This window comes from Brassica rapa, chromosome A04 (assembly GCF_000309985.2).
Source record: "Brassica rapa cultivar Chiifu-401-42 chromosome A04, CAAS_Brap_v3.01, whole genome shotgun sequence".
Taxonomy (NCBI): Eukaryota; Viridiplantae; Streptophyta; class Magnoliopsida; order Brassicales; family Brassicaceae; genus Brassica; species Brassica rapa.
The window spans coordinates 3,528,213-3,556,053 of record NC_024798.2 but is presented as its reverse complement, the minus strand read 5'-3'; the positions used below and the strand labels follow the sequence as shown (position 1 = coordinate 3,556,053).

General features: G+C 36.4%; 5 protein-coding genes and 1 long non-coding RNA gene across 9 annotated transcripts; 1 reads left to right on the top strand and 5 right to left on the bottom strand.

Annotated features, from left to right (window-relative positions):
• Nucleotides 1-151: 151 nt before the first annotated feature.
• LOC103863231 (uridine 5'-monophosphate synthase) lies at nucleotides 152-2,364 on the bottom strand. Its single transcript, XM_009140989.3, has 6 exons — nucleotides 1,498-2,364; nucleotides 1,327-1,410; nucleotides 1,066-1,148; nucleotides 886-973; nucleotides 564-818; nucleotides 152-473 (listed from the first exon to the last, which is right to left on the bottom strand). The coding sequence occupies exons 1-6, from the start codon at nucleotides 2,278-2,280 to the stop codon at nucleotides 342-344; spliced, it is 1,425 nt and encodes a 474-aa protein (XP_009139237.1). The 5' UTR covers nucleotides 2,281-2,364; the 3' UTR covers nucleotides 152-341.
• Nucleotides 2,365-4,205: 1,841 nt separating this feature from the next.
• Nucleotides 4,206-7,392, bottom strand: LOC103863230 (F-box protein SKIP5). Of its 3 annotated transcripts, XM_009140988.3 has the most exons (5): nucleotides 6,598-7,360; nucleotides 5,863-6,007; nucleotides 5,712-5,790; nucleotides 4,912-4,970; nucleotides 4,206-4,778 (listed from the first exon to the last, which is right to left on the bottom strand). In XM_009140988.3, the coding sequence occupies exons 1-5, from the start codon at nucleotides 6,815-6,817 to the stop codon at nucleotides 4,403-4,405; spliced, it is 879 nt and encodes a 292-aa protein (XP_009139236.1). In that variant the 5' UTR covers nucleotides 6,818-7,360; the 3' UTR covers nucleotides 4,206-4,402. The 3 variants fall into 3 exon arrangements, with proteins under 3 accessions (XP_009139236.1, XP_033145429.1, XP_018514058.1); XM_018658542.2 differs by lacking the exon at nucleotides 5,712-5,790 and having other exon boundaries at nucleotides 4,500-4,778; nucleotides 6,598-7,392; XM_033289538.1 differs by lacking the exon at nucleotides 5,712-5,790 and having other exon boundaries at nucleotides 4,206-4,970; nucleotides 6,598-7,365.
• Nucleotides 7,393-7,630: 238 nt separating this feature from the next.
• LOC103863227 (DNA-directed RNA polymerase V subunit 5C) lies at nucleotides 7,631-9,841 on the top strand. Its single transcript, XM_009140986.3, has 4 exons — nucleotides 7,631-8,182; nucleotides 8,955-9,131; nucleotides 9,294-9,407; nucleotides 9,482-9,841. Exons 1-4 carry the CDS (start codon nucleotides 7,892-7,894, stop codon nucleotides 9,605-9,607), a joined length of 708 nt encoding a protein of 235 aa, XP_009139234.1. The 5' UTR covers nucleotides 7,631-7,891; the 3' UTR covers nucleotides 9,608-9,841.
• On the bottom strand, nucleotides 9,725-21,185 carry LOC103863228 (protein LNK2). Its single transcript, XM_033289537.1, is given in 7 exon segments — nucleotides 9,725-10,109; nucleotides 10,535-10,661; nucleotides 10,754-10,953; nucleotides 10,955-10,987; nucleotides 11,201-11,330; nucleotides 11,425-11,737; nucleotides 20,263-21,185. Coding segments are annotated over 7 exon segments (981 nt in total). The 5' UTR covers nucleotides 20,287-21,185; the 3' UTR covers nucleotides 9,725-9,955.
• Nucleotides 16,117-20,265, bottom strand: LOC103872931 (glutamic acid-rich protein-like). 2 transcript variants are annotated; one of them, XM_033289536.1, is made up of 3 exons: nucleotides 18,153-20,265; nucleotides 17,905-18,067; nucleotides 16,117-17,823 (listed from the first exon to the last, which is right to left on the bottom strand). In XM_033289536.1, the coding sequence occupies exons 2-3, from the start codon at nucleotides 17,953-17,955 to the stop codon at nucleotides 16,273-16,275; spliced, it is 1,602 nt and encodes a 533-aa protein (XP_033145427.1). In that variant the 5' UTR covers nucleotides 17,956-18,067; nucleotides 18,153-20,265; the 3' UTR covers nucleotides 16,117-16,272. The 2 variants fall into 2 exon arrangements, with proteins under 2 accessions (XP_033145427.1, XP_033145426.1); XM_033289535.1 differs by having other exon boundaries at nucleotides 17,905-18,700.
• A 249-nt stretch (nucleotides 21,186-21,434) lies between the features above and the next one.
• LOC103830859 lies at nucleotides 21,435-24,017 on the bottom strand. Its single transcript, XR_004457187.1, has 6 exons — nucleotides 23,387-24,017; nucleotides 23,139-23,300; nucleotides 22,862-23,019; nucleotides 22,612-22,761; nucleotides 22,335-22,419; nucleotides 21,435-22,265 (listed from the first exon to the last, which is right to left on the bottom strand). It is a non-coding gene; the product is annotated as an uncharacterized LOC103830859 (long non-coding RNA).
• Nucleotides 24,018-27,841: the final 3,824 nt, after the last annotated feature.

The following is a 27,841-nucleotide window of genomic DNA, read 5'->3' as shown; positions in this document are numbered from 1 at the left end:
ATTAATATAGAGAAATTGTAATGTAAATAAACGTCCAAGCTTTTTGTGCAGAAAATTTGTTCAAATAATACCAAAGTTCTTTACAAAATGATTTAAATCGTTATACAAAATTGTATATATGAAAGTTCAGTTCTTAGGTGACATAAGTGAATTTTGTTGTTAACCAGTAACGTCTTTTTATTAAAGAGAGATTCTCAAAGCACATACATAACCATATGAGAATAGCTCTCCACGCTTTCACTTATTTGAAATTTGAGATCAAATTTAAACATCACATGAATCACACAAAACTCCCACAAATAGCATCAGAACACAAACTCAACCACCTCACAGAATCAAAACTACTGAGAGCATTTCTCCAAGTATGCTTTCCAGCCTTCAGCTCGATACTCACGAGCCGTCACTGCAGGGTTCTCCGCCTTTATGATTCCCCTTCCCACGATTATAATGTCACTTCCCCTCTCATTAATCACCTGAAACATCACAAGAACAACTGAATTTATGTTTCTGGTTCACATACTAAATATGAATACAAAGGTTTGGGGAGAGAGAGAGAGACTCACAGAGTGTGGGGTGTTATACTGTTGACCAAGTGCATCACCACCTTTCACCATTTGAACACCAGGCGTTGCATGGATCATGGACGGACTCACGTTTCCGCATTTCCAAGACGCTGGGTTGACCGAGATGAACCCCATCACGAAATCTGAATGAGCCTCTGCGATTTTCACTGCTGCTGCAGTGTAGTCTCCTGTTGCTAGGTTACCAGTAGAGCTCATCTCAGCTAGCAAAAGCAGACCCTTACCACGTGGCAAGCCCTGAAACCATAGAATACCCCCAAAATGTTGGTAAGAACGAAACGACCAATGTAAATACAAAATATACCTTCAACTTGAGGCCATCCACGATTCCTGGCCCTGAGATTATGTGAGCGTTTATGATATCAGCCCACTCTAGTATCTTAAAGACACCTCTGCAAACAAACCGCAACAGATACACTCTATGAAAACTCGAAAAGACATCAATGTAAGAACAATAAGTGAGATACCGTATATAAAAACTTACCCTTCATACTGCATTGTGACAGTGTTGCCAATGTCTGCAAACTTACGATCCTCAAATATGAGAAAGTTGTGCTTGTCTGCGATCTGAAATAACCATAACAACGGGATCAATAAAAGTTCCTAAAAGGGTTTAAATCTCGCAAGCCAGCTAATCAAAAACAGCCAAACGGTGAAAAAGACTTGTTCAAAGGATTCATCTTTCAACCCAAGAGATTACAATCTGGTGAAAAAGTAGATTTGCAAAGATGAAAAGTAACATTACCGCGCGGAGTTTAGAGCCAAAGTCAGAGGTGAAATCAGGCAGGATATCAACATGTGTCTTCAACATACATATCTCTGGTCCCACCTTCATAAACACAAACAAAGACATCAACTTTTGATACAACAAACTCTAACCAAACCGACATTCCAAGAGCAAAACAGAGTTCTTTACCTTGTCAGCAATGTCAAGCAACTCAGCAGCAGTACCAACATCAGCAGCTAAGCAAAGATTAGTCTTTTTCTCCATCATAACCTCAAACAGCTTCTTCCCCATCAGATTCTTACACATCTCCAACCTCTCCTTAAACCCTAAAGCCTTCACCTTAACTTTCTCCACAGAGGGAACACTAACCCTACGATTCTCCTCCAGAAACTTAAGCAAATTGGCTTCAACCTCCTCTTCAACCTTCCCCTTCTCCCTCAAAACCCTAACCATATCCGTCAACCTAATCATCGAATGCAACCTAATCCCATTCTCCTCCAGATTCTCCCTCCCACCCTGCTCCCTATCAATCAACACCACCGCGTCGCTAACCCTAAGCCCAACGCCACGGAGAGGCGCCGCCGTCTCCAACACAGACCCGCCGCTCGTCACCAGATCTTCGATTATAAGGCAAGTCTGATCCTTTTCGAAGACTCCTTCGATGGCTTTCGAGGTGCCGTAGTCCTTGATCTCCTTGCGGCGCATGAGCATGGGGATGGAGTTGGAGACGGAGACGACGGTGGCGATCGGGAGGGCGGTGTAAGGGACCCCGCAGACGACGTCGTAGCGGGTGGAGGGAGGGAGGGAGGAGATTAGGGTTTGGGAGATGAGGGTTAGGAGGGAAGGGTAGGAGACGATGAGGCGGAGGTCGATGTAGACGGGGGAGTAGATTCCGGATTTGAGTTTGAAGTTGCCGAACTTCACGGCGCCGATCTCGTGGAGTTGGAGGATCAGTGACTCCATGGATGACATTCTTTGAGAGGCTTTGAGAAGTGAGAGGAAGGAAGAAGACTCAGCAGTGACTGCGAGCTGCGGAGTGTGTGTGTGGGGGTTTTAAATACTTTAGGTTTTGTTTTTTTTTTTTTTTTTGGGTTTCGCTCTACTTTTACTTAATTTAATGGGAGAATTTGCTCAATATACAAGACACTAATGGAAATGAAAAATATATCAGTGATTTTGACATAATTAATTCACTAACATTTAGGTAAAGAAAAGTCCAGTTTTGTCCTTTCAGCGTACAGGTTGCCGGTTACTGGTAGAGATGACGTGGTGGTTTAGCATCACATGAGAGATCGAAGGCAACGTCACCAATTTATTTACCATATGCAGGAAAAGACAACAGACTTGTCAAATAGAATGGAAAACAAATATACAGTATAGTATGTAACTTCAAATAGAACATAATCCTATAGATAATGCAAATATAATATAGATGTAACACAACATACGTAAATAATGAACCACCGAACTCTCCTGTACCCAAACCCCTACTTAGTAAATCTAAACCCTAGGTAGGATCCTATAAACCCAATACAATCTATAAATTACATTTGAAATCACATTTACTTGTTCACTAAATAATACATAGTATGAATCTTATATAAAATAGTATATAAATGTATGTTCTATTTACATTAATTGAGCATCATATGTAAAATAGTATAAAAAGAAATAAGAGCATTTGTTGATGGAAATAACATCTTCGAACTACACATGATCCTAACATTCAAACATAACATCTTCTTACATTGGAACAAAACAAATTTTATATCCCAAGAAAAAAAAAGACAAAATGACATAGAAGAGAAACAAAACCGATTGTTTAATTTAAAGGAAATAATATAAAAATACATGAAAAAACATAATATTGTATATTAAATAGTATCCTTTACATATAAAGTTACAGTACTAAACAAAATATACTATACTATAGTTTTTTTTATACCCAATATAGTATAGTCTATGAAGTCATCTTCTTCATCTTCTCCTCTTTTCAGAAGTAATGACACTCATTCGCCAGCTCACTGTCATTATTACTTACTACCATATATTGTTGGCAAGCTATTTTCTTCATCTCTTATTCTTTTTCTGATCAGTTGACCTGCTTCCGATTCATCATCGTTAACCCTCACCACCACTAGATCTGAATAATAGTTAAAATCAACCTGATGCAATCATATTTCCAATTTTGCTTACAAAAGTAAAACCATAGTAAAAAATCAAAAATATGTTTGCGAGAATCAAAGATTTGAGAGGAGAAAAAAATTAATGGAAGAAAAGAGAAAAAAAAACACAAAACGGTTGCATCGGTGATTTTAAGAGGGTATTTTGGCAAATAAGATAGAAAATATGTTGAATATCATGGTCAACTTATTTTTTAGTTAGATGGTGAATTATAATTTTTTTGTTTGTTATACAATGCAATTTCTCTAATTTAATTTAGAGATTTTGTTTAAATTTAACAAATATTTAACTTTTGACTGTATCAAGTTTTGTTAAATAATTTCTTTAATAATTGTATAGATAATTTAAAACTTGATAAGAAATAGAATTTCAGTTAAATAGACTTAGATTATCTAATAAAATCATCGGAAATGGCTTATTTCATTAATTCAACAATATTTTTTTTAAATAGATAAAATATAAAATGAATCATTTTATAACAATTTTGATGAGAAATGAATACACTTTTTTTTATAGTATCGTATTTATTTTTACTTTTAATATTCACATCTGTATTTTGAAAATATTTCCAATAATTTCTTTGTACAGCAGTGAAAAAACTAAAATATTCGTTTGTTAACATGTTTGTTATTTTTAAAATAAGAGAATTCATAGACATTTTTAAAAAGTTCAAGAACCTTTTTTTTTTTTGAATCCAATGCTCCACTTTCAAATAAAAAGGTTTAATCAAAACAACTTTATTCTTAACAAAGGACATGTTCTGTCTTCAAAAGGAGATCTATAAAGATAAAGTACACAGGGAGATGATGCGGATGATGATGACCAATAACACCAACCATCCCCACATAATACAAAATATTACAGGTTGAAGAAAAGGTGTACTAATCTAACATACAATAAAGATTCACTTTCACTTATGATCTACATCAAACCAGAAATAGAGGTAAGCTTTGGAATAAATGACTCTAACACGCTGCAGAACCAAGTCTCCGCTTGTCAAAACAGCCTTGGCACCTCCCTCGATCCTTGTCTGCAAAACACTCACACTGTTGCCTTTAATCTTTTCAACAACAGTTTCCTTCACTTCCACATGGCTCAAGATATCCTCTTCTTCATCTCCAGCAGTGGTCACGATTGGGCATGAGAGATGATCCAAAGGGTTTGTTTCGCATTGGAGCACACATCCATCAATGGTTACCCTTCCACTCCTATGAAGCAAGCAGCAACCAAGCTCGGCTTTCACTGTTAAGTTTGCAAGCTTGCAGGTTGATAGCAGTTCCAGGGCACTGCACAAGAAACCCAACAACAAAAAAAAGCCGTATACCAAAGAGTTTTCTTTGCAATAGATAAAGAAACACAAGCATGGAGACATAGAACAGGTCCAACTAGATGACTTGAAAGGGAATATAAGCTCCAAACCTGTCTGAACCTCGAGAACAGACGAGGGTGGTTTCATCAGGAGTCTCGCCTCCACCAATCTGAACAAATACTATCGATTTCAGTGAACATTAGTACTTATGCCTTAGCACCATACACCCATTCCCAAGCAAAGAAGGTTAAATACTATTACAGCCTCAGGACATAGAGTCTTCCACTTAACTGAAACTAGAGAGGATATCGATAAGGCAGACCCTAGACACTGAAGTGTTCTAAGGTGTATGCATCAGTACAGTTATGATTAAATAACTATCACCCATACATTGCAACTCCATCTATTCATCCTATGTCATATCATACTTCCAATAGCTTTTCAGAACAGCTTACCAACTCCATCTATTCATCATACGAGGATTACTAAGACGAAAGAGGCGGAGAATCCCATAATCAATGGATTGAGAGACAATTGAATCCCAAAATCTTGTCAGACTTTGAAGTCAAACTGTCTATAGCTGTTTTTCAAATGTGGCATTTTTTTCTTTGGGTCTCTTAAATGTATATTAATCTCCCATGCCAAGAGCTACCGCACAGAATGGATCTCCATCCTCTCATCATAGTAGATAGGTGGCTATTCGTTCACATGCTTTTGGATATTAAACATTGGTTTATATACTTAGATGAAGTTAGATAAACTAATTTACTACTTTTTGCGATTCTGTTGAAAATATAAAACATAAAAAGACTCACATAGCTACTCCTAGAGAAAGCTTTTGAAACACGTATATCATGGAAAATGCAAAAAAAAACTCTCATGAAACATCAATCAGTTAGACTAGACATACCAGGCAAAGAGGCTTTTTAATCTGAATATTAGAAACGAGATGATTCCCACCAGCTCCTATCAAAATGGTATCACCAGGTCTAGAGGTGATAACTAACGTTGTCAGGTACTTTGTAGACTATTCTATTACTACCAAAGATAATATTACAAACCTCGCTGCAGATACGGCTGACTCAATGTCATGGAAAACTCCAGGTTGGGATAGATCCTTCACAAAACGGTCAACGCGTAGCCACAAGAGAGGGTGACACGCCAGATATCTCCATCTGTGGCAAACGAGTGCTGTGTTATACCTATCTGCAAACTCATCCGAGATACACAAAAAGCACTGAAACAGACTGTAATGCACAACAACAAAAATCGAAGTCAAGCAAGAAAGTCAAGTGGTCTCGTATATAAATATAAAAAATGAAATCTTCCACATAACACAAATACAGATAAAAACATACAAATTCAATACCAAAAAAGCACTGAAGTCGAGCAAGAAAGTCAAGGGGTCTCATACAAATATAAGAAATGAAATCTTCCCATCTTCCACACAACACATAATACAGCTAAAAACATACAAATTCATTACAATTTTTTTTTTTTTTTTGCTAGTATAATGTTACATTGATACAAAGGTTGTATTAGGTATCAAAACACACCAAGCCTAGAGGAGCAGGCCATTTCATCACAGAAACCGGATTTGAGTTATGCATGAATATAAATATAGGATCTAAAGAGTCTAAAAGTTGCAACTTTGAATCAAAAAGTTAATATTTTGAGTTACAGAACCGTAATTGAAATCTAATTGGGGAAAGATACAACCAGCAACCATCAAAATTAAACCCATCAAGAGAACAAAATTGAACAGAAAGAGTATCAGTGAAAGGAACCAAATTTACCTGGAATTGGAGATAGGAAGCTGAGGATGTGCATGAGGCAACCATCATCGAGATTGTTAAGAGATGTTAGAGACTCAGGTTTCATTCTTCTCTTCTTCATCATCCTCGGGTCAGCAATTCGTCTGTCAAGCTTTGAGATCTTAGGAATCTCCATGGGAGCATCAACCCTTACATTCTCGCCGTCGTTCGTATCAGCCGACTCAATTTGATTCTTTGACATTATTACCGTCGACACGTTAAGCGGTTTGGCCTTTTAATCTTTGGTTAATTGTAGTTTGGGTTCCATCTCAGGAAAGCGACTAAAGCATCCTCACCGTTGGTTGTTTCAAGTAGTGGACTCTCCAGATTTATTGGACTCCAATAAATGAGCATATAAACCAAGAACCAAAAACCAAATATGTATAAGAGGAATATCCAAAATATAATTTATATCTACAATATTAGTTATATTTAATTTTAAAAATACTAATATCCCAAAAATATTATTTGTGAACGGAATTATCCAGATAACTAGGTTACCTGAATATTTTATCTGAAACATTTAAATCAGAAAAATTAAAAATCGAGTTAACCAAATATTTGTATCTCAAATCTAGTATACCAAAAGATTGAGACAGTACTAACCAACATACTGATTTTTGTACTAATTCTCAAGACACAAGTAGTACAGACCAGCCTTTTCATTGAGTAGTTATTCCAGCCAAAAAGAACATTACGAGTTAAGGAAGACCGTGATCTCTTTTTATCGTTTCCACTTTATTTTGTAAGCGAGAATAATTCGACTTGTACAAAATAACATCATAAACATGAACGACTGGATACATAAAGATTACATGGTTATGTCGCATGTTTGTCACCGATATGGAAAATCTAAAATTAGGGGATAAACTATTGAAACATAAGTTCAAATCCTTGAAATTGCCTCTTCTTTTATCCACAGTATCAGTTTGAGGAAAACTCATATAGAATTTTGAACTCATAAAATATTATGCGCTTCCGAATGGCTGATCATGATCTAGTTTTATTTTAAAATTTTAAAATTTATCATATATTAATTGGTTTCTGATTTTATTATCCGAACTGGATCGAAAACCAAAATTACCAAAACTAAAATCAAACCAAATTTCATAATAACCGAATAGTTGTAAAATCTCTAAAACCAAAAACCCAAACCAAAACAAACCAGCCTAAATAAAATAATCAGAACTGAGCTTAAAATGGCTTTATGACAAAAACCCTTTCTTCTCTCAACTGCAAAACTCAATCGGTGAAAGGAAAAGCTTAAGAAAGAAAAATGGAGGAGGTAATGGCTATCGAAAGGTCCTATGAGAATGGTGTGTCGACGTTTGACGATGGAGCACACAGCCACTGCATCGCGAAGACGGAGGACAAAGGTGGAGTCGAGAGCAAGAGGTTTTACTTGGCCCGCACGACAGCTCTTGAGATGCTCCGCGACAGAGGCTACCAAGTTTCAGACGCTGAGCTCTCCCTCTCTCTCTCGGAGTTTCGTTCTGGTTTCGGTGAGAAGCCAGACCTTGAACGCCTCCGAATCTCCGTGCCTCTCCGCTCAAACCCCATGAAAAAGGTTTAAGCTTTTGTCTTTTTCAGCTCTGTTTTCGACTTGGGTGTTACAGTTTGGGACTGAATCATATGAAAACTTGAAAAAGGCATCGACTTTTTTTTTTATTATGGGTTTGCTTTTTGGGTTTGGGTTTGCCTTCAAACACAAGAAAGTTTGAGAAAGGCGACGACTTTTTCAATCTAGAGTCTACTCTTGGTTTGGGTTTGCCTTCAAAGAGAGGAAAGTTTGAGAAAGGCGACGGCTTTTTTCTATTTAGGGTTTAACATTTGGTTTGATTTGCCTTCAAACACAGGAAAGGCCTAAACTTTTTCAGTTTAGGGTTTTACATTTGGTTTTGGGTTTGCCTTCGAACACAGGAAAGGTGAAGACTTTCTATTTAGGGTTTCAGATTTTGTTTGGGTTTGCCTTCAAACACAGGAAAGGTGGAGACTTTTTCGATTTAGGGTTTTACATTTGGTATGGGTTTGCGTTTAAACTTGGAAAAGGTTTAGACATTTTGGTTCAAATGCACTTTTAAATGACTAGTGATAAGTATAGGGGTTGATCAGCGATTATGGCGAAACTGTGAGTTTTGTGTTACCTCTTGTTCTACTGAATGTAGATGTGTGTCTTGTCTTTGTATCTCAATGGCAGATTGATATGAGAAATGCCGTTTTGTTTGAAACAGCTAGTTGAGATGAGAAGTGTCAAACAAACGTTTTTCTCATGCTTTACCTGTTTTCCATCAAGCTTTATCTCTCAGTTTTGATACTGAAATGGTTTTTTTTTAATGCAGATACTTGTTGTGTTCATGGGGTCTGAACCAGTCACAGTGAAAACAGTCCGTGCTATTCACAGCCAGGTTTCCAGCACTGTAGGCTTGCATGGGCTGATTCTCGTTTTACAGAGCAAAATGAACCACTTTGCTAAGAAGGAACTGGCAACCTTTCCTTGTACTGTTGAAACTTTCCCGGTAAGCTGTTCTCCCTTTTGCTGCATGATGAAATATTATATATATAAGTGTGAGTTACCCGGATTTGGATCGTCTTAGATGGATCATGAAGCTGATACCTGACTTAACAATCATACGCTCACAGGAACAGTTACATGTTTAAATTGTTATATGTGTCAACAGATAGGAGATTTGTTGGTCAACATCACAAAGCACACTGGACAGCCGAAGATTGAAATTTTAACCAAAGAGGAGAAAGAACAGTTGCTGAGTGAGCATGCGCTTGAGGACAAACAGGTATGGTTCTGTTCTTCACATAGCTTCTCACCTTTTGTATTCTATGTGTGAATGGGTTTTCTTTTCGTTTTTAGCTTCCCTTGTTGAAGGAGAAGGACAGTTTCGTGAGATACCATGGGTTAAAGAAGAGCCAGGTAGTGAAGATTACATACAGCAAAGAGCCTGTTGGGCACTTCGTCACATACCGCTGCATCGTCTGAAGAACCTCTCTGCAATCTGCAACACTTTTACTTGTTCTTCAGAAAATAGACTGCTGCTTAAGTACTTTAGTTTAAATTGTAATAAGAGCTTGGACTTGGTTTCAAAGGAGGAAAAACTAGAGCAAACAAACAAAAGTTTATTCGAAATGTAGTGAGGTACGAGTAATTACAAAGCGGTTCTCAACAAGTAGAAAAAAAAAAATCTAACTTCAACAATACGAGCTTCATATGAAAGGAGTTAAGAGGATATTGTTCCAAGAGATGCAGAGCGATGTTGTGAGACAAACGCAGCACCTGAGTATTAGTTACCAATAAATAAATATTTGAACTCTATCAATGTATATAACTTCACAACCTTCTTTTGTTTCCTTGGGACGTTTCAACAAGCCCCTCACCAACACTACTACTGGATCCAGAGTTTGATGCATTCCCTAAAGCAAGTGGACCTGCATGTATATCTTCCTGTTTTGATTTCTGCGTGTTTATGCAACTCTCTCGTGTGCTGCATTTACGAGAATTCACTTTTCCTTCAATTCCCATCTTTGATGAAGAGAGTGACTCTGGTCCTTACATATCAAAAAGGCCTATGAAAGAGAAAATGAGCAACAATTCTATCTCACACTGTTTCTATGTCTAGCAAATAATTATGACCAAACATAAAAGAGTGTTAATACATAGGCAACATCCACATGGTCCTTTCTAAGTAAATTGATGCATTCGGAACAAGGGACGTACAAACTCTTATATTTTCCAAATGCAGGACCTCCTATCTTACACTCCATCAATCTAAGTTCTCACTGAGATATGAACTTGGTATGGTACATAAAAGGTTACCTCACATTCACAAAACTGTATGTGTGTAGCTTACATTATCTATATACGAAGCATTTATACACCATACTGATCAAATTGCATAATTTTGCTTACCTATATCTGGATTTTTCTTCAAGAATAACTTGCTGGTTATCCTGGCTAGTCTTATTACTGTGGGCTGTACCAATTGCAGAGGCATCTGTTACCATGTTTACAGAGGTAGCAGTAGCAGGGTTGTAGCCTGTAGGAAGGATGCATCAGCTGATTCTTAACATCAGGACGTTGAACGGGTGAAAATTACAGGCACAGGAGAACATGGATTTGTATGATTACCAAAACCAGAAGTAGCCATGTATGATACTTCAAGTGAGGTTTGACCCTTATGCTCATGACACTTCTTAGATTTTGGGGTTACTCGTACACTTGGCACACTTTGGCATGAGGGACCATTGGCGTTTCCAGTCAATGGAAATGGTGGTAATGGTTTTGATGGTTTATTGGATACATCTTTAGAAGAAGACCATAACTCATCTGATACTGCCATCGCCAAATATAGGGACATCATTACTGCAAAATCATCACTTGTGATGATATTATTGTGTGAGATGGAGACCATTAGTAGTAATCATGGGGTTTAGTAATTTTCTTTGATGTTAAGAAATATATAGCTCACTTAGAAATGATCAAAACGCAGTATTCTACAAATGAAGCAGCTTTACAAATTTTCAAATGATCTGCACAAATAAGATAAAGAAGCCAGTACTTATGAACAAGCTTCACCTGAACATTCGATGGAGATCATCAAAGCTACCAGTGTTAGCCCAGCCCTATTCTTTAAAATCACCTTGCTCTTTACTCTCGTCAGTGCTATGAAAAACATCATGACCTTTCCCAAGCTCAGACGTTTTCTCTGGTAATAATAGGGTAAGCACACACACAACTTTAACACGATTAGATTTGAAAGAATGTAGCCAAGCAAAACAGCATTGTTTCAAGAAAGGCACCACCTCTCTTTGAATTATATCTTGATGGCTCAGCTAAGCATTTAGAAAGTTCAGCCGCACTCGAATCTGGACCAGCTTCTCTGGCATTAGACAGCGATAAGTCAAACCATGAGCCTTCACCAACAATATAGCCTGAACTGCTTCCCGGATAACTATCATGAAGGTCATTTTTAGTCCCAGTTATCTTTTGCTCAGCCGGCTTAGACTCTTCACTCCGTTCCTTCCTCTTAAGTTGCTCACTTCTTGATTTAAAAGGCACAACATGGTCGCCTGTCTCACCGTCAATGTCATCACCCCATATCAAATTAGTAACCTGAAAAATAGGTTAAGACCATAAACCAAAATAACGATCAGTTCTCTATCTGTTTATGTGAGGAATGAGCTCAGAGAATCCTTCCCTAACTTGTAAAACTCAAGTTCTATCTCTACAATGCAGTCAAAGATTCTTCCTTGTGAATTGTGAATCCAAAGCTACAGAAACCATGGAATTGTAATCAAATCAATCCAGGGGATTTGCAGCTTACATCTCTCTTTTTTTTAAAATAATTAATACATGGAAGCATCATAGAAAGAAAGAAAATGTCGACTTTATGAAGACAAGACAGAAGGCTTGAACAGAACAAGAGAAGGAAAGTAATCTATATTGACCCAGTTGGAAATTTTGTATTCCCAATACCCCACTTCTTTTCTAACTACCCTACCATATTTCTCTTCTCTTTATTACCCTCAGCTATTATATTATTATCTATTTCTTGCTGACCCTACACCTTACTTTCTAATTTTAAAAATAAAACACGGACCCCATACCTTACTTTCTAATTTTAAAAATAGAAAGCGGACCCCTCATCCTCCCACATAAAGTCCATAATTAATGGACACCTAACAAGCGACCCCACACTCCATCTACCTCTCTCCTTCCCATAGGTGTCCATCTGTTCCCTTTTTTCAGATCCTGCTCCCTTTTTTCCAACCACCTGCGAATTCTTCTTCCCCTTCAAGCTCCATTGGCGTATTTTGGAGGTTATTTTGACGAAAATTGGTACGATTTTTTCACGAAATTTTCATACTAATATACTACTTATGTTCTATGTGTTATGGGTAACGAAAAAAATAAAAACTTAGCTGTAAAAATCGTAAAAGTTTTCAAAGAAAAATGAAAATAAAACTTGGAGAAGGTTCTCTTCTTTTAACACGATTCTTTTAACACGAGTTTGATAGGAAAAAACATAAAAATGTTGTTAGACGATAATGTGGGTTTTGTAACATGTTATTTGTTGATTAAACATACTTAAACCGATGAAAGATTAAAGTTTTAGGTATATTGGTATGAAATGATGTTTTTTTCAGGACTATTTTGTATATTTCTACTTATTTTTCACTGTTTTAAACCAAAATAATACATTAAAATATTGGTAGACGATATTGTGGGTTGTATAATACCCCCTGGGTTTGTTAAAAGGGTTAAATCAACAAAAATAAAAATTTATAGAAAATACTGGAATTACTAGTACTACTAAGCTACAATCTGTATTACTTGTATTACTTGTATTACTAAACAGAGTATGTACCAAAGATCTTGGACAACTTAGATTCTTTAAACGGTTAACTCATCATAATTTTTGTTTCAGGAAATCTATGGCCTCACCTATTACAATCATATGTTTTGATTACAGAGGAAGTTACATCAAAGATGGGGGTGAGAGAAGATGGATCTCGGGAGAAGATGAAATTCACACTCTAGTGATGAAGACAGCTGTGGAAGAGATTACGTATTCTGAATTGGTTGAAAGTATATGCAGAAAGATTAAGGCAAATGGAGATGGGATGGTGAAGATTAGTTACTTTCCAATGGTATTGTATTCGAACAAGCCATCATATATTTGGTGTGATGAAGACGTTTTGGGTTATCTCATGCAAGTAAATCATGATAAATGTAGAAGTGTTTTACATGTGGAGATCAGCAGCGACATGGATGATACATATGGTGGTATGTCACTTTTAGGAGATGATGATGAGACTGATGATAGCTATGTTGGTCTTTCTGATGAAGATGATGATGAAACTAATGATAGCTATGTTGGTCTTTCTGATGGGACCGAGGAAGATGACATTGAGCAAGATGACACTGAGCAAGATGGAACTGATCAGGATCATGAGATGGATGGTGTGGTCGCGCTTTACACACCCGAACAACATGAAGACATTGAGATGCATGAGAATTTAGAGCATGGGTATGAAGGAACAGAAGTAAGAGTGGAAGAAGAAGCTGGAGGAGCGGAAGTTGAAGCTGCAAGAGCCGGAGTTGCAGCTGCAAGAGGAGGAGTTGAAGCCACGACTGCAGTAGAAGAAGAATGGGATGATGGTCTCGATTTGGTTAAGAGTCAAGAATTCAGAACTAAGGTAGCCATGCAAGTTCTAGTTCAGAGGGGTGCGCATAAGAATGGTTTTGAGTATGAAACATTGAAGTCCGATACTGTGAGATTTGTGGCAAAATGTCGAGGAGCCAAAGAAGGTTGCAAGTGGTATTTGCGTGTAGTAAAGCTTAAGAATTCAGATCTTTGGACGGTTAGAACTTACAACAAGTCTCATACATGCTCAGTAGTAACTACAAGTACCCTTAGAAACAGAAGAAGAGGCACACCACATGTTGTCGCATCTGTTTTGAGTGAAGAATATCCCGGTAGATATGACACACCAACACCAGCTGATCTGATCAGTATGGTTACCCACAAGGTTGGTGTTGATGTGTCGTATGCCACAGCATGGAGAGGAAAAAGGATGGCTGCTAATGAAGTCCGAGGTACTCTGGAAGAGAGTTTTTCTATGATACACTCCTACATGTACATGCTTAAGTTGAAGAATCCTGACTCAGTAAGTTATGTTGAAGTGGATGCGGCAAAAAGATTTAAGTATCTATTTTTCGCATTTGGAGCTTCCATAGAAGGATTTGCAGCGATGAGGAAAGTTATCATTGTGGATGGAACACATCTAAAGCATGTTTATGGTGGAGTTCTGCTTGTTGCGACGGCTCAAGATCCGGATCGTCACCACTACCCTATCGCATTTGGTGTAGTTGATGGTGAGAAAGACGAAAGCTGGATGTGGTTTATGAATAAGTTGAGGTCAGTGATAGCAGATGAAGGCGAATTGGTGTTTCTTTCGGATAGAAATGCGAGCTTGATCAAGTCAATACGTGAGGTGTTCCCAATGGCTGCACATGGGTATTGTATCTGGCATTTGTCTCAAAATGTCAAAGGACATGTTTTCAACAACAGAGACGCTTGCGCAAGCAAGTTTACAGAGTGTGCACATGCTTATACAGTGGCTGAGTTCGATGATCTCTACGATGCCTTTTCCAGAAGGTATCCTTCTGCTGCGGCGTATCTGGAGAAAAGTGTTGAAGTGAGAAAATGGGCAAGATGTTACTTTGAAGGAGACAGATACAATGTTAACACAACTAATGCAGCAGAATCCATTAATGGTGTTCTTCGGGAAGCGAGGAAATTCTTCATGCTACCGATGATTGATGTTATCATCAAGAAAATGACTGAATGGTTTAACAAACATAGGAAGAAGGCAGCTGAAATACCAGTCACAAAGAAGCTTGTGCCAACAGTGGAAAAGGAGTTGTCAAAAAGATGTTTGGAAGCGAGGTGTTTAGATGTTGTTGAGATAAACAGCTTCCACCTTGAGTACAATGTCAATGGTAGTGACGGAAAGATTTATACGGTTGATTTGGCAAGAAAAATGTGCACCTGCAGGTGTTTTGATCTAGACAAAATCTCATGTGTTCATGCTGCTGCTGCTGCCAAGTTCTTGAGCGTAGGAAGAGATCTTCATCTACAAGAGTTTTGTTCAAAATACTATTTGGTGGAGTTGTGGGCATTGGCATACTGTAGGACGATTTATCCAGTTCCTCATATGTCTGAATGGGTCATACCTGATGAGATTCGAGCACTTAAAGTTCTTCCCCCGGTATACGAAAAAAAGAAAGGACCCACTCAAAAGCAAAGGTTTCCATCAGCCGGAGAATCTCGTGGACGAAGAAGAGGACGCGGAAGGGGAAGAGGCAGGGGCAGGGGAAGGAGAGGCGGACGTTTGCATGAGTATTTTGAATGTGGAAGTACTTCTTCCCCCACTGAGTAACATGGAACTCTTGTACTAGGTAACACTGCACTACTCGGTACTACTGTGAACTACTATGTGTTATATGGACTACTCGGTACTACTGTGAACTACTATGTGTAATATGGACTACTAGGTACTACTTTGCACTACCTTGAACTACTTTGAACTACTTTGAATTACTATGTAGTATGCATGTTTCAAAGAACTTTTGTTTTTGTCTTATTATTTATTTTTAGAAAAAATATCTCATATATTACGAGATTATATGGTCATATTTGTGTTTATTTGTCAAATTAGACATAAAATACTCTTAAATTCTGAAATTAGTTGAAAACCTCTCATTTCTATAGAAAACATCCTTCTACTTCTATACTAATGTCTTGATGTGAAGGCCATAATGGGATGAAATTCCGAAAATACGCATTTTATTTAAAAAGTTTATGCCAATGTGTTATATATAATCTAAAATTGTCTAAATACATTTGTATTACTAATAATAAACCTAGTAGTACAAATGTGCTTTCTTAAGACTTAGATCATTTTTGTCCTCAATTGGGCCAAACCTGCTGCAAGACAATCACACAACACAGAGCATCCTACATAAGAGATATCATTCAAGTTTTACAGACCAGCAAGCAACAAAACATAACTTTTTACATAAGTTCACAACAAATCCGAGATAAATACTAAACACCCAAAATATGTTAAGCTTCTTGTCTTCTACGCCTTTGTTCTAGGCTTCTTCTTGCGCCCTTCAATCTCATCAGTGTTAGCTTCAGTGAAAGGAGTGGAAACCCACTGTGAACGTGAACGTATCCTTTTTGTCTGTTCTGGCGTTGTGAATTTCTTTGGTTCAGTATCCTTTCTCGGTCTACCCCTCGGTTTAAGAGCCTGCTTAGTAGTGTGCTTCCTCAATGCCATTTGTTTCGGCCTATGCTTGACCCCAGTTCCAGAAGGCTTGGCTGCTCCCTTGTCAGCTTCCTTCGTTTCACAAGTACTGCCTTCGTAGACAACCATGTACCACTCTTGCTTTTCTTCCTCAGTATATTTTTCAGTCTCTTTCTCGGGTTCTTCCACCTCTTCCTCAGGTTCTTCCACCTCTTCCTCCACCATTTTTCCAGCCGCTTCCTCAGGCTCTACCACCTCTTCCTCCACCATTTTTCCAGCCTCTTCCTCAGGCTCTACCACCTCTTCCTCCACCATTTTTACAGCCTCTTCCTCAGATTCTTCCACCTCTTCCTCCATCATTTTTCCAGTCTCTTCCTCAGGCTCTAACATTTCTTCTTCCACCATTTTTTCAGCCTTTCCGAATAACTTTTCTGGTGTTGTTAGGATTTGTCTCCTCGCGGCTGCTGCCTTAGTCCTACCACGTGGTGGTGTAGGAGTTTTCTCGGTTTCAACTTCAACCCGAGCCTCTGTTTCAACTTCAACCCGAGCCTCTGTTTCAACCTCTTCTTCAATCTCATTGGCTTCATTCATCTCAACCTCATCAGGTTCCTTCTGAGCCTCTTCTTCACTCTCTTCCTCATCCTCTTTTTCTTTGTCTTCTTCAGCTTCTGCTTCTGCTTCAGGTTCAGGTTCTGTCTCTTCCTCAGAACCTCTATCGTCCTTCTGAGCGTCTTCTTCACTCTCTTTCTCTTCTACCACCTCTGTATTTTCAACCATATCTGCATCTTCAGGTTCTTTGGTTGTTGCGTCCGCTCCATTGCTGTCATTCCGCTGCCCATCCCAGTCATAATCCATGCCTTGATAGTCGAAACCGTCATTGTTCTCCTTATCCTCCTCCTTCTCTTTCATTTCCTTCATTTCTTTCTCCACCTTCTTGGCCTTCTTTTTTAAATAATATTGGCAATCTTCAATCTTCTCAAGCTTCTTCTCCATTGCCTTCATCCTTTTACACCTCTTTTTTAAAACAACTTGGCAACGTTCAATCTTCCCAAGCCTCTTGTTCATTTTTTCCACCTTCCCATTCACTTCACTCAAACTTGTCATCAACCTCTCTTCAAACCCTTTCAAAACGTCCTCCAAACTTGTATTAGAGGAGGATGCTTCTTCATGCACTTTCCTTTTGTCTTTCTTCTGAGGAAACTCCCTTGCAGCCACATCTAACTCATAGAGTTCTTGCCAAAAGATAGGCTTCTCCTTAACAGTCAACCACGTGCTCCACAAATTACTCACGCCTTCTTCATTTTCATAGTCTGGCTCCCCATCCATTAAGCGTGCCATGAGAGGTTCCTCATCAACAGTAGGAACAAGAACACTTTCAATAACCTGAAAATTTATACCAAACAATATATCAAACACATTGTATTCCACTCACTTAATAAAAACAAAACAACACGTAACACATACCTTAATTTCTCCTAGTGTGTCGTACAAATCCTCAAGAGGATAGCCCTTCATGCTGTTACTTTGGAACCGCTTTTTTACACATCCTCGGACACTTACTCATACAGCCTTCTACACCTTCTCTAAATCGTGCTTTCAGAGCTGGGATACACTCAAATGCCAGAATCTGATTGTCAAAAAAAAAAAAAAATCATAAGCAAAAAAAAATACACTCGAAAAAAAGAAAAATCATAAGGATAAATCAAATTTACCTCCAAAGGAATTATGAACCCGGGAAAGTTGACATTATTCTTAGGTTTCCCTTTCAGATGCTTCATCACGCGAGTGATGGACCGGAGAGCATCTTCAAACGTCAACCGACCCCAAGGAAAGGTTTTACAAACCTCCACATCGTTGACGATTCTTAATATGAAAGGGTCGAACGGGGCATTATACCTTCCCTTCCCTCTGATAATCGTGCCTAAGAAGTAAAGCACTGCCATTTTGAGTCGATCCCCACACGCACTCATACTCAACAACTTCTCTCTCACAGATAGCATAGTGATCTCCTTATGTGATTTGAAATGCCTGTCTACAAACGCAAAGCTTCCAATCTTCTTATACTTAGCCGGGTAGTCATGGCAGTCCAATCCCGAGATGAGAGCATGCTCTCTCATTGAATACCGAATGGGCACTCCATTAACAGCAAACCAAGATGTGTCCTCTGACTCATGTAAAGGAACAGTGCGCAGTAGAAGCATCCACATACCCTGCAGCTTCAAGTTTGGTTCATCGGGCATGTGAAAAAAATGGCAAAACTGAGGGTGGTTTTCAAACCACTGGAGCTCAGGCTTAAACCTAGCCTTCTTCAGAAACTTCACCGTCTCGGTCACATAACACTTGCTCTGTATCTTACACGTCTGGGTGAACTCGGTGTTCTTGAAACAAAGCTCATCAGGTGGCAGTGGTTGGCACTCCTGTAAACCAAATAAAAATTACATTAGCATTTGTTTCTTACTAGTCTGTTTATTAGCATTTGGAGATAATTTACCTGAGATGATGCAGACTGATTATCGGTTCCCTGATTATCAGACTCAATTCCGTGTGCTGACAGATCATCACTATCATTCTCTGTTGAAAGTTCTTCTACATGCTGCTCTTCTACAGGAGCACTATTTCTTTTTGTGGACTTTTTCTGCTGAGATTTTTTTCTCCCTCGACCTCGGCCTGCCATTATCTATAGCCTCTCAATATCTTGATCCCCTGAATATATACATACACAACAAACGTTCAATAACCACCAACGCTAACAAACCCATTCAATGAAATATCTACAAAATAAATCATTGATTCTTATAGCTGTCTGATCTCAAAACCCTAAATCATTCATTCAATAATAAAACTCCAACCAATCAATTCGATCACTACATCACAATTAATCAATCACTCAACTCGGTTTCACATATCAAACAGTCTAGGACACTCTATCACCAAAACAGTTAGTCTTCAATAATTACTAGACTTATCTCAAATCTGAAACCAAACTTTCAATCTCTATAACCTCAAAACCAAACGTGTCCAAGTTTCAGTCTTTGTAATCCTCATTCTGAAAAAAATCTGAACCTAACCGATTTTCAACCACAATACTTTCAAACGGACTTTCAAACCCAAACCCACAACAAAATCAATCAAAAATTGCCCTAGAGAAAATACCTTTTACACGGAAGAGACGAGAACGAAAACAGGAGATGGGAGATGAAGTCTAGGGTTCCGTCGATTGCGTCGCCGACAGAAGGAGCGGGAGAACAGAATACGCCGCAGGAGCAGTTGATTCGATCAATTTTTTCAATTGATTTCGTCAAATCTAGGGTTACGGACTGGTTTGGGGAAATGATGAAATCAGAGTAACAAGGAAGGGCACGAGGGACTAAGGGAAAATCAGAGAAGAAGCAATGAAGGAAACAGTCAATGCGGTGGGCTTCATCGTTTTCGTCGGTTCTAGGATTTTTTTTCAATTTTCAGGTTTAGAAGGTTTAGAAGAGAGTGAGAGACGACAAAGGAAGAGAAAAAAGAAAGGAACGCGCCGATCTGGTTAAGGATCCGACTAATAGTGGGTCGAGTCAAATAGTTTAGGTTGGATCCTGTAAATACTTGGTTTCATTAAGGGCAATTTCGATTTTCACCACGTTTCTGATTAAAATATATTAAAAATTATATTGTTTTTAATTGGTGGGATAAAATAGAATGAACATAGGAGTTACTAGGGCAATCCAGAGTAAAGTCCACAAGAGAAGGGCACTTAACGTAAGAAGCAAACAACCAGAGAAACTCAGAATCATGAGTGATTCAAAAGCCCATCAATAGTAAAGATTGAGACTTTACCTCTTCGTCGTCCCGATGAAACATGACTCGAGAAATATGATGGAGTCACCGACCTCAAATCACGCTCCCTGATTGCTCCACACATCACCAACTAAAAAAAAAAAAACCAGAAAGAAAAATAGATTAACAAGTCGCTTAACGTAGCCCTCAGGAGTGAAAAAAAAAACCGATGAAAATATCAATAAATTTAAACTAAACCGTAAAAATCAAACCTTTATTTAATTCAGAAAGCTTCATGCTTGTTTTCAAGATGGGATCATGGGAGCAAATAAGTTACCGTTGAGAAGACTGAGGTTTGGGCAAGAGTGGGACCCATTTTAGGAGCTATCACGTGCCGAAAGAGTGGCGGAGAGAGAATGGACGTCGTTAGGATGCCACGTCAGACAAGATGGCGTATCTAAACTTGTGGCTGGGAGAGAGTCACAGCACCTTGACTTTCATTGCTCAAGTCTATTTATTTTTTTTTTCCGTCAGCACCCAAGTCTATTTAATTTTTGCCGTTTTGGAAAAAATGAAAAAAACAATACATTATATATATCATCTTTGTTCTTGTTTCACAATATGACTAGGTGATTTTTCCAAACTCATGTACGGACATAAATATTTATAAAATAAATATAATGTAATAATTAATTGATATTTATTTTTAATTTTAAATTAATTTATAATTTGTATGCATAATTTATATTAATTATATCATATTACTTTAATTAAATATTTATCTAATTAGTTTTGTTGTTTTTACAGTCAATTTAGTTGTTATTTGGACATATTGAATTCTGTCTATTTATTTGAATTCAACTATAATATTTATTTCTTGTAAATATATTAGTTTTTGATTAATTTTCTTATTTGCGTTTTAGGTTGGTTGTTGTCTTAAATACATAAGTATATTTTATTAAGATTATGTATAATTTAAGATATACTAGGGTCGGTCCGCCCTACGGACGGGATATACTTTACTTGTGATTTAGATTATTATTCTTTGTGAGTTATGTTTTTGGTTTGTATTTGCAAAAGATGTGTATGATAATAATTGTTGTCTTTAAAAAGTTTTAGATGAATAGGTATTATAAGTGTGTTTTGCAGAGGAGATAGTTCTTAATTCTTATTGTTTTAATCTTGTTGAGAGAGAAGAGAGACATTTATGTTAATCTATATAGACATTTCTCCAATTATATTATTAGGAATCTAATATCGATAGTTAGAGTAGATTGTTTTTTGGGTGAATTACTTAAGTATAGGTTTCTATGTCTCGCCACTTCAAATCGAGGTTCTGTAATTGTATGTCCCAAGACTCTCAACTTAGTTTTGTTTTCTTATTTTGTGAAAAATGGTAGAAGTGTATGTTTAGAGTGATTAATTGGATGCATAAGATCTGTAGCTTTAGATAAATTTTAAAAATCGTCAAGTGGGTAATATATAGTTTCATTGAAAATATACTTTCAACACTTCACGTGTAAAGAGCGAATGTTAATGAAAAATATACGTGAGCTATATATTTTACTATGTAAACATGCAGTTATACATTTTGTTAACCTGAATAAAAAGATTAAGTCAACCCTGACTATTTTATATTAAATCTTAGAAACTATTCTCGTCATGGGAGGTTATGCCGTAATTGGTTGAAAAAAAAAACATGAAAATAGATTGCAAGGTCCAAAATAGGTAAAGCATAACAATTTAGAAAACTGTAAAATGATGAAAGTATATTGGGTTGACCGGCTTCACTGCTTAAAACCTCACTCACAGGGGCGTTTGCTTTCACCTTCTTTTCCACCACCAGCTGCAGACGTGTTGCTGGAAGAAGTGGTAGCGGATGCTTGGCCAAATTTCCCTTCAACTAATGGAGTTTCACTGGTGTTGAAACTCGGTCTGAACCCAACCATTTACGACATATTTATTGAGTTAGCGCCGAGTATGTAATCCACTTGTTTCTTCGATACGCTTATCAAGGCGTTGGGGATGATGGTTGCTCTGAGGTAACTTGTACATCAAGCCTCCTGTTGTAATTTTTAATAAAACACGTATTAGAAAGTTGTAACGATTTGTATTCATGATCATATGTTCACCTTGAGTGTAATGGGTAGACCTAGAGGGAGCGTCTGGGAGGATCTTGCATAGTTCAAAGTTGATGTCTTTGTTAAGTAATGCTCGCTGCCAAAACGTGAATTTTTTTTGTAATTAATTGGTGAGTCAAATAGGGAGATGCTATGTTCAATAAACTTATTTTAGCAACCAAAGTGCCTCGGGTTCAAACCACTTTTGATAAAGAATTTTAAAAAGTTGACTTTGGGCCTGTGAGAGAACGAAACTTCCACAGTTAGTCAAAATCAAAACTAAACACACCTGTGAAAGAAGAACATAGGCGCCAGCATATTTGTTGTCCCAGTTGAAGATGTGAGGCTGATCTCCATCTCCTAGAGATTCTATGAAGTTTTTGTAATACAGATCATTGGTTGCTTTCAGCAGCCATGCCGCACCCCACATAAGCTAGTCCTGTCATCATAAATTCAAATGAGGAACCGATGTAGCACTAAAAGTGTTTTAGTTGCAATGATTTGTCTTTGGGAAAGAGATGAGACATGTGAGTTTAGACCTTGTAACCATAGTAGGAGCAGTATAAAGGACAGAGAGATGAAGAAGGAGAATCACTGCAATTTCCTCTGTACTGAATGGTAAACTGCATCACACTCGTAGCTGTTGCCAGCAGCAAAAGCGGGTACTCAGAATCAACTACCCTGAAAACCATAGAAGCTGCAGCCATAGCCTTTCAAATAAAATCAGCTTCATGTGTCTTCACCGAGACAATAGATTTAATAATTCTATTTCGAAGAAAAACAAATTTTAAACTATGTAGGAAGCCTAAATGTAACCTGCTTGTTAGAGTTGAAGATGATTTTGTTGAGATCTCCAATTCGAGACAAGTTCTTTCTTTTTGATCCCTGACTTGAAATCGATACAGGGGAAATACTTTCCAACTGCACCTCCTAAGCTGAAGCATATGTTAAGATACTGATTCCTTTGATCACCGAATCCTACAAGGGTTAAATAATAGGCTTTCCAAAAAATGAAATAGAGATTGAATATATGATGCTTCTTAGCGTAAGATGACAGATAATACTTTCTAATCAATGAGAAGTAAAGTGATTCCCATCACCGTTCTTCTTAGCCTAGAAACAATGAATTGGGAAGATCTATCTAGTAGGAGAACCTCAAATATTGAGTGGCAGATGGGTGCTTCGACAACAACAACAACAGCATCAGACAAAGACAAATTCGAGGCAGGTTTCTATGTTTAAGATAAAACATTAACTGAGAAGGTCTATGAAGATTCATCCTACTCTCGACAATCTCCAATTTATAGAATTTGAGGCGATGTTACGGTTTTGATTGTCTGTGAAAGGAGACGAAGAGCTCAGATAATAATTTATTGTCAACTTAAAGAAGAATACGTTGGATGAAGCCAAACAAATAGATGGATATGAACAGATTTGGGAGGTAAAGAGTTGAGAAAGAGACTGTGTTTTTGCAGAGACGCGAGTTCGGTGTCGGAGACGGACGATGATGCCAAACCCTAGAATCAGCGTCCAGTTCAAGAAGAAGATATGGGCCTCTACGGTAAATAAAAACAGAAAAGCCCACAATAAGTCATATTAATGAAACGCGAAGTCTTGAAAGGGAGGACAGATGTCAGCCTCTGGTGAAACTATTTAGGGACGTGGCAACACCAAAGAAGAGAGTACCTCTACTTTATAGTATTAAATTGTGATTAGAATGAAATAAAAAATAAACTAAAATATCTGATTCCAAATTACATAAATTAATATAATGATAATATTCTAAAGTCTCATGCATATATATAAATTTTGCAAAAGATCTAAATTGTAACAGTGAGTTAATATTTTATTTATCATTTGTTAATATGTTTTAAGTCATCATATCATTTAAATTTATAAAATAAATAAATTATTATTATATAAAAAAAATAAATAAAATATTATTATATAAACAAAATAAATAAATTATACATTCTTATTGTAGTTACATCTATAATTTTATCATTTTATATATAAGTTGGATTAGTTGCTAATAAATTATACATTCTTATTGTAGTTACATCTATGATTTTAGATATAAGTTGGATTAGTTGCTAATATGTTCATTTGTTAATATGTTTATTGCTAAAATTTATTTTTAGTTTTTTCAATATCTCTTAAAATATGCAGTAAAAAAGTGATTGTATTTTATAAATTATATTATATAAGTAAAATAAAATTTATTTATTTTCTTGTAATTGTAAGATATTATAGTAAAGTAAATATATGAAAAAACATAAAAAAATATTTCAACAATAATAATAGTTTTTATATCAATTAGAAGCGTAATTTAGCTGAATAACCACAAAAGAAGCGGTAATTAGGTAAATAGCTGGGCTTCTTTCGAAAAATGGACAAGGGCTGTATATTCCCATTTTAGCCTTACTATTGGGTCTGCTTATTAGTTTGACATTGTCCTTTCTAAGACTATGCTAGTCTAGTTGCTAACCTATTTACACCTATTACACGCAAGCCATCATGTCCAAAATTGCAAATTTCCATAGCCCTTTCATTATCGAGAAGGTAAACACGCTTAAAGAGCTTTCTAATTACTCAAACACGCTTGAAGAGCTTTCTAATTGTTCTAATTACTCAAGAAAGATGGTGTCGTCTCGAATCATAGACTTAGACGAGAATGTCGATTGTCATAAAACGGAATCAATATCGGAGATGACGTTCGCTGCGGGAGAAAAGCCCGTCTGAGTTCGTGTTCTCACCTATCAATCATCACGCGCCATAAAAAGGATTGTCAATGCTTTAGAAGATGAAGAAGTCGGAGTAATACGGGAGTCCTCTTTTGGTAAAATAATCGAAATAGCGAAAAAGCCTGCTTTTTCAAGAAGCTTCGTGAGATACACAATATCAAGACAGATGAAGATCAAGAAGAAACGTGGAGTATGGTTTAGGTTTGCGGGGCAGCATATATGGTTTTTGTTGAAAGAGTTTGTGATTGTCACTGGACTACCTTAAAACAACTATCATGGAGAAACCGTATTTTCATGCTTTGTTTGGCAAAGTGGAGGATGTTACAGTATCATACGTTATCAAGATGCTTCGCCGCAGAACCGTCAGAGAAATCCGGATTAAGTTTGTGTGTTTGGCTCTTCTATCTTCCGTCCTGTTGCTTACAAACCTGAATATGAAAATTTCCAGAGAGTATGCTGAGGCATTGAAGATCTTGATAATTTGCGTATCCATGGAGTAAGCAATTAGGAGCTCAAAAGCAAATTTATATAGGACTAAGCAAAGTTAACCTCTTCTGTTTCGATAGTTGGTATATCTGGTACACGAGTGCGGTTGACCGAAAAGGATATTAACCGGCTAATTAATTTTTGTATAATGATGGTTGAGCAGATAACCGGGTAAGTGCAATTTGCTTATAGATATTAAAAGTGATAACCGGTTATAATATATCAGTTTGTGATATATTAGAAAAAGTAAACATAACGAAATTTTGTACTTAGCCGGTTTGTGGGTTAGTTAGGTTATCTATACAGGTGTAAAAGTGATGTTAGCATATCATATATCCAGTCAAACAATTAAAAATCCGGAAATACAATATGATTAATGGCTACTATTTTACGGTTAAACCTTTGTAAAACCGGTCACAATTTTTAAAATCCGAGATTACAAAACGGATTGTTATTACATATCTAAGTAATTATCTCACATTAACATTCGTTGTACACACTAAGACTAGATTTATGGCATGATTATAAAACAAATGAATCGTAATATACCTAAATTATAATTAAAGTTAATGATTTTTTAATCATATCACCATTACGATTCAGATGCATGTCTGAAAGTCAACTAAATTGACTAATAATGTACACCTAAAACTTTACTCTTGACGATTCTTAAGCACTTTACATAACAATATATTTACATTGATCATGGTTCTGATTTAAATTAGGATTAGGATTGTGTCATGCACGCGCCTATCGTAGCCGCATATTAAAATAATGAGAAACGATTCGATTTCAACTCGTTTACTGTTACAATCTGACACAAAATACACTCTTCCAGACAACCCTACGAACCTAGAATGCGTTAAAACGATGACGCCTAAATAGCAACTCACGCTCAGCCAGGACAATAAGGTAATATCACATACTTCCTATGACCATCTAACTAAATACGTAAGATTCCTGCATGGTTACCTAATATATTTTCTATCCGTTACTATGCAATGCAAATACTCTAACCTATATATGTTTATGTTACTTAATTACTTTGTGTAATCATCTAAGAAAATATATAGATATATATAAAAAATACTATCACTTTGAAAATATATATTTGTATTGTGTAAAATTATGTTTAAAATAAAAATATTTATTTTTCTAATATCAAGATCATTTGTGTGAACTTTTGTTTTTATGGAATCACATTATATACAAATATAATTTTTCATCTAAGAAGATGTAGATAAAAAAAAGTATTTTATTACTTCAAAAGTATATTTTTTGTTGCTTAAAGATATCTTTTAAATGGAATATTACTATTTTGTGAACTTTCCTTTTTTATGAAATCATATTATATATACATATATTTTCATTTTTAAATTATTTTTAAAACTTTAGAAATGTTTCCTTTTTATTTATATTGTTATTTGGAAAAATTTAAAAAGTAAAAAATATTATTTAAATGTACTTTTTTATTTCATTAGGGGTATCGTAGTAATCAACCACCATGAGAGTTAACGTGAGCGCGACACCTAAGAAAGTGACTTCTCAAATAATATTATAGAGATTACACATATTCTAACTCATAATTATTTTCAACTATTGATTTACCTAAAATATAACACAATTCAATAAGATAATATATTATCAAAGAACTTATATAAATATTTGGTTCCAATAAAAATTAAGTTAATAATTAATATATAGATATATATAGATATATATGTAAATATTATATTGTACATTAATTTTATATACATTGAAGTCTATCTTTAAATTTTCTTAATATTTCTAAACGTATTAATTTATTTTGTCAGTTGACATCCAAAACAAACTTAGCTGATGAATTTTAACGTTAAAAATCAAATTTTAACAATCCATGCATATCAGGTAATACAATTCATAAACAAAACTTCCTTTGTTGTCCAAAATTACCATGTCAAGAAATACATACACATAATCGCAATGTGAAAAGTACTACGAACAAATGGCAATCAATCTTTGCACAAGCTAAATTAGAGAAAACACAGCAAATGAAGGTCTTACACCCAAATTATTAATTCACATCCAAAGAAATTGTAACAGGTTGAATACATGTTGTAATGAAGAAGAAAATGAAATATAAATTTTGGTAGCTTATTTAAGATTCATTTTTACTGATTTTCAGTAATATGGTGGTGGAAATGTGTAATCAACGTTTGGAGAAAGAAAATAATAATGTGGCGATGCTAGAACTTATTAAGCTAGTGTCGTCTTTATTTATAAACTAAGTTAAGATCCGCGCCTTGCGTG